Source organism: Rhagoletis pomonella, unplaced genomic scaffold, assembly GCF_013731165.1.
Source record: "Rhagoletis pomonella isolate Grant_MI unplaced genomic scaffold, Rhpom_1.0 Rhpom_scaffold_00009, whole genome shotgun sequence".
Classification (NCBI taxonomy): domain Eukaryota; kingdom Metazoa; phylum Arthropoda; class Insecta; order Diptera; family Tephritidae; genus Rhagoletis; species Rhagoletis pomonella.
In genome coordinates this window covers 12899643-12906198 of record NW_023458563.1, presented here as the reverse complement: position 1 = coordinate 12906198, position 6556 = coordinate 12899643, and the positions used below count along the sequence as shown (strand labels likewise).

Sequence of the window (6556 nt, the reverse complement as noted above, 5' to 3'; positions counted from 1 at the left end):
ATTTTGTAGGGGAGAGGGTTAGGCTCCGAAGCGAGAAAGCCGGCGAGATAAACGTTTATTTTCGAGCACAAGTCATCAATTCTATTCCCAGACGCCATGATGGAACAATCGTCAGCATAAGAGACAATCGAGAAAGTTAAACAGTAATGGGGAAAGGACACCACCCTGTGGAACCACCCCTCAGATAATTCGCCGACCACCGTTTGAGTCACTCTGTGGGAGAGAGGAGGCCTCTATGTCTTCTAGTAGCGTTGAATGACTGACAGTGTTGAACGCCTTAGACATGTCCAGCGCTACTAGAATGGTTCTCCCACAGGGCCGCTTTCGGTTTAGGCCACGAGTTATCTGGGTGTTTATGGCGTTAAGTGCTGTTGTTGTGCTGTGCAGTTTACGGATATGAGACGGTTTTCTTATATTTAAGTTGCATCTTATTCCAATTTAGCTTTTTTGTGATAAAAAAAAAACAATTATACCTACTCAACGTTAAATAAAGAAAAATTAAGGGAAAGTACAGGAAATTTTTGAAATTAATTGCAATCATAAATTTAACTTTCAATAGAACATCCCAGCTCCAATTTTTTTTTTTTTGTTCATCGATTGTATCGTTCTATGTAACTTTCAAACGGTATAGGCGTAATAAAAGGGGTTAAACAGACAACTTAATTACACGTATATTCAAACGAATTAATTTGTTAAGCACTTTCTGATGTTTATAAGTTCGCCATTTCTGATGTTTATAAGCTGCTTATGTGCACATTAAACTTCAAATAGTAGTATATGCGTCTGTGGGAAAAACTTTAATAAATTCTAATATATGAGATTAATTTTATTATGCATTTCTCTAACAGCTGTTATTTTTGTTTAAGCGTATGTGTAGCCATACATGTAGGTAAAGGTGCATTTATATGTAAGGCTCGTGTCTCTTTCTACTGAATCGAAAATATTTACTTACGATAATATTTTAGGCAATTTTCTGGTAGGCACTGAAGTGATTAATTGTCCCCAGACTAACGTACCGATGCCAAAAAATATGCACCATAGCCATTGGTCAAGAGATAATGCCTTCGTGGAGAAAGCCATTTTACCATATTGTATGATTACGACCTGAAATATTTATGCAATTATTTATGCAACACAGAATTAAAGAACTCTTAAACAATATACCTGGGCGATCATTGTAAAAACCCATATAGTGTAAAATATAGGATTTGTTAGCAGACCTTCTATCACGTTTCTTTGTCCATGTATTTTTCTTGCATTAATCTCATTAAATAAAGTCATCATAACGAATGTATTGAATATAATAGTAAAGTGTTGGGTAGGTCCGGCACCAAGATCTTGACCACGACCTGATTCAATATCAAGTATCCAATCGCCTGAAATACACAGAACACATAAATACCAGTTGAACATAATTATTTTGTTTGTATGGGTGAACTATTTTCATTCGAGTACAGTATTTATTTGCCAACTTAAATCTTACCCACAAAGAGCAGGCCGAAAATTATAAATAACTGATACAGGGCTTGTCCTAATATGTTTTTCATCATTGTGCGTGATATCAGTGGTTTGGTACGGCCGTAGGGTTTGCGCAATAACAAATCAGGTGTTGGAAGTTCAGTAGCCAAGGCCAAAGACGCAAGAGTGTCCATAATGAGATTTACCCACAACATTTGTACAGCCTACCGAGTTGATAATATATACATATATATAAACGTGTTTTTAAATTTTCGCATGGCCCTATTATGAAAGGCGACTGGTGTCCAATTGCTGGTCTGTTATCCGTATGTACTGTGGGTTATGAATAGAGATTAATCTTATTTCGAAGTTATTTGTAACTTTGATCCAATGTGTTTGACAATTTATGTAAAGAAATAGCAAAATATTCATAAGCAGAAAACAGAAAATTGCGCTCCCAGAGTCAGTAGCCGACAGCCAGCGAGCTGCCATACTCAATGCGAATTTTAGTATATGTTTGCCCATCGACTATCAGTTGTATTCATTATAGGGCCATAATTACAATTTTAAAGGAAATTACTTTAAGTGGTGAGTCCTGCACAGCACATGCACCAATAAATGCAACAATTACAGCAACAACATTGACAGTCAGTTGAAACTGCAAAAATTTAGCAATGGAATCATACACGTTACGTCCCCACATCACCGCTTTCACAATGCTGCTGAAATTATCATCTGTCAATATAATATCTGAAGCCTCCTTAGCCACGTCAGTGCCAGCAATGCCCATCGCAAAGCCTACGTCTGCCTTTTTCAACGCGGGACCATCGTTGGTGCCGTCACCAGTTACAGCGACTACTTCACGGTTTTCACTTACCTTACTATCAATGATACCTGCCAATTATTATTATAAATATAGTAGTATGAACTAACACTTTTTCTTGTATGTAAAAGATCTTACCTTTAACAAGCGTGTATTTGTCAGTAGGCGACGACCGCGCCAAAACACGCAGCTTTGGCCAAACTTTATCAAGCAAGTGTTGTTGGACCTGTCCGCAAACCATGCAATAGGAAATAACGAAAATTATATGAATGATCAAAGATTGCAAACGCAATTGACTCACATCTCCGTTACTGTCCCTAATACGACGATTGAATTCTTTGCCTTCCAATATAAGGAAATCTTCATTTGGACGCAGTATACCACATTTTGAGGCAATTGAACGTGCAGTGTTAATGTTATCTCCAGTAACCATACGAACAGTTATACCAGCACGTTGACATTTACGTATAGCATCAGGAACTTCCGGACGGACGGGATCTTCAATACCTACCACACATAAACACGTTAAGTTCGTCATAATATTTTCTTCATCATCCCAATTCGGTTCGCCATCAATATGAACTTCGTTAATAGCCGCTTTTCCAGGTACGAAATCTCGATAAGCGACAGATATGGTACGCAAACCATCGCAAGCCATTGGCTCAATAACTTCACGTATCAGCCTTTCTTGCATATCACGAGTGAATTTCTCCAGAACGCCGTCATGCCCATAAATGAAAGAACATCTAGATTTGTTTATTATAAAACACACTTCTTTATAATATCACGTAACATATTGTTACATACTTTTTTAGCATAATTTCTGAAGCTCCTTTTGAAAACAGGCGATAACCACCATTTGGACGAGGTATGACAGTACCCATACTTTTACGCACCGAATTAAAAGTATATACACGGGTGAATTTGTCCTCAGTAATTTCGTCCCGAATAGACTGATATTTCACTCCTAAACCTTGCACGAATCCCAATAGAGCACACTCAGTTTTGTTACCGACTTGAATGGGCAAGTCCCCAGGATTTTGTCCAGGCTGAAATAATGAAAATTATCATAATATATGTATATGGTATTCACACATTTATTTCACCCAAGAGTAAATCAGTTTAACTTAAATGCAAATTAAATTAGGGCTGCCAGACGTTTATAATCTAAAATCCGTACACGGGCGAAAATTGGTGCGTGAAAAATTTGTAGAAAATCCGTACGCAAAAAGCTATATAGGTAGATGAACACAGATAATCCTAATTCCAACGACATCAAAGATAACAACACTTTTTTCCACTAGACATATTTATTTTTAACATCACAGACAAAGTGATTGTTTCCCTGACTAGAACATTGTAGCAATCTATTACTATATTTAAAGTTAAGTTATTGCACCATTGCTATAAAAAAAAATAAATTAAAAGTATTAAATTCAATTACAAAACAATCACAAAAAATACTTCATTACACCAGGTGAAGCAATTAGAGCGAGAATAAAGAGTTTGACACATTTATTATACATTGCATTACAAGATAAAATTGGTTATTTCCATCTTTTTATTTATGACTTATATCCCAAGCAACTCCATACGCATTATAACTATACACAAAGTTTTAAGCAACATTATCAAAAAAAAAATCATTTGTCCTATACCCTTAATTAAAGTTGAATTTGATTTTTAAACAGGTGGTAACCCTTCCACATGTTGTTTAGAAATAAAGCCTTTTCAAAACCATTTTGATTAATACACATATTGTAGTAATTCAGTTAACTTAATTATATTTAAGTTTCTCCTCGCCGAGAGAGAGAGAGAGTATGCGTGTTTCTACAATCGGACCACGGCAACATAAGAGTCTATCGATGTCAAACCTTAATCAACTTTATTTTCGTTGTTTTGAAGGAATAATTGTACGTCCCGCTCTATTTACTTGATTTTAAACATTTACAATTTTAAATGTCGAAGAACGTCTTTTCTAAACATTTTGAGTTAAAATTTCTATAAAAATAATTTTGGCCGCCTAAATCGGCCAAATACCCCTATGTGCTTTCGTTGTATTAGAAAAAATGAGGTGTCAAATGAAAGCGGTTGGCCTCTACATAAGCATAAATGATATTTTTTTTTTTGAACAGGGTTGTTATCTGTTAGGACAATTAAATCTCAGTAAGCGAAGGTATCAGTTCTGCACCATCACTGCCAAATGAAATGGCTTAGGTTATAGATCTGCAAAAATTTATTATTTTTGAAGTAGGTTGCCACCTGTTTAAAAATTACAACAGCTTCACCGTTCCTTGGATAAAAAAATGAGATACCAAATGAGGGCATGGACCTCGCATGCACGAAAAAATGTATTTTTTGAGTTGGGTTGCCAGCTATTTAAAAATTACTCTTTGATCCTAACATAGCATAAAGCAAAGTTGAGATTTTTTCACCACGCCAATCTGAAATGTGCGGCCGCTGTGGTGTAGTGGTTAGCAGTGCGCGTTACCATTCCGCAGTTCTTGGGTTCAAGCCCGGTTCAACCCAACATCAAAATAAAAAATTTGGTTTTCTAAGGCAATGGCAAAACTCTGAGTGTATTTCCGCCATAAAAAACAGTTTCTTGTAAAAAATACAAGCGCCGTTCGTCGTCGGCGTAAAACTGCAGGTCCCTCCCCTTTGTGTGACAACATAAAGACATCACAAATCGTAGAAACTCGCCTAAGCACTAGCATACATATGTATGTGTAAGCGCCATTCTATTATCTATTATTATTATTAATCTCGAAAATTACAGAACAGATTTGGACGAGATTTTGCTTAACGTAATCTGTATTGATAGGTGTATTATTTTTAGTACTTAGAATTTCTATAGGGTTGCCACCTGTATACAAAAATTTAAGATCTTTTGGTTGAATAAGCTTTTGTTTTTAGTGGGGTTGCCGCCTCTTTAAAAATTACTACCTTGCCTATAATACGTGAACGCACTTTTTGTTAATGACATTAGATTTGCGCAGTTATTTCAATTTAAACAAGTAAGAAAGTCTAAGTTCGGGTGGAGCCGAACATTAAATACCCGGCGCAAGTATTAAATATATGTTTTTTCACCTTCCCGAAAGCTACCGCTAGATGGTAAGCCGGTGTGTATCAATTTTGAGTCAATTAGCGTCCTTAAATTTCGAAATATTGCAGTTTCGAGAATTTCTGAAATTTACCGTTATATGAAAAGCGGCCGTAATTTTAGTCCGATTTCTATAATTTTCAACGTTTTGCTTTTATGTGGCAAGCACAATAAAAATAGCGAGTTTGGTAAAAATTGGTAGAACGGTTACCGATATACATATATGTGATCATAAGTGGGCGGTGCCACGCCCATTTTCAAAAATTTTACCATAAACGTATTTCTTGGTAAAGAATTTTCGCAAGCATCAATTTTGAATAAATTAACTTTAATATTTACCAGGGACCGCAAATAACGATTATCCTTTGAAAATTCAACTCAAAAAATCACGCGGAAAGAGAAATGCTACGTGCATAAGGAGTAAACCAATATATTTCTTATTACTCGGAGTACCTTCAGCGGCGCTGATTTTTATTTTTTAATTTTTACTTATAAAAATCAAGTTTAATCATTATATTTTGAGTTTTATTTTTTACTCAGAAAATAATCGCTATGTTTTGAGTTTTATTTTTTGCTCGGAAAATAATCGTTCCGTTTTGAGTTTTATTTTTTGCTCGGAAAATAATGGTTACGTTTTAAGTTTCATTTTTTGCTCGGAAAATAATCGTTACGTTTTAAGTTTTATTTTTTGCTCGGAAAATAATGATTACGTTTTAGTTTTATTTTTTGCTCGGAAAATAATAGTTATTTCTTGAGTTTTATTTTTTGCTCAGAAAATAAAACTTAATTTTTGCGTATGCGTATGCGCATGCATGAATAGACAGGGGGCGGCTGCATTGAACCTTTAACGCCACTGTGGAGTGGGTAATGAAAATACAGATACCAGGGCAGAAACAAAGATAACCACAATTACAAAGAAAAAGTCCAAAAAAGCGCATACGCATACGCAAAAATTAAGTTTTATTTTCTGAGCAAAAAATAAAACTCAAGAAATAACGATTATTTTCCGAGCAAAAAATAAAACTTAAAACGTAACGATTATTTTCCGAGCAAAAAAATAAAACTTAAAACGTAACCATTATTTTCCGAGCAAAAAATAAAACTTAAAACGTACCCATTATTTTACGAGCAAAAAAATAAAACTTAAAACGTAACCATTATTTTCCGAGCAA

General features: G+C 35.2%; 1 protein-coding gene across 1 annotated transcript in view; it reads right to left on the bottom strand.

Moving 5' to 3' along the window:
* Positions 1-805: 805 nt before the first annotated feature.
* The window catches only part of LOC118745570 (plasma membrane calcium-transporting ATPase 3-like), a 7955-nt gene continuing 2204 nt past the window's right edge, over positions 806-6556 (bottom strand). Inside the window, exons 2-8 of the mRNA XM_036479056.1 lie at positions 3089-3330; positions 2583-3027; positions 2420-2507; positions 2039-2352; positions 1484-1682; positions 1165-1376; positions 806-1104 (exon numbers count right to left, since the gene is read on the bottom strand). Of these exons, the coding sequence (XP_036334949.1) occupies positions 949-1104; positions 1165-1376; positions 1484-1682; positions 2039-2352; positions 2420-2507; positions 2583-3027; positions 3089-3330 (1656 nt within the window). The 3' untranslated portion in view covers positions 806-948. The remainder of the gene's footprint in view (positions 1105-1164; positions 1377-1483; positions 1683-2038; positions 2353-2419; positions 2508-2582; positions 3028-3088; positions 3331-6556) is intronic.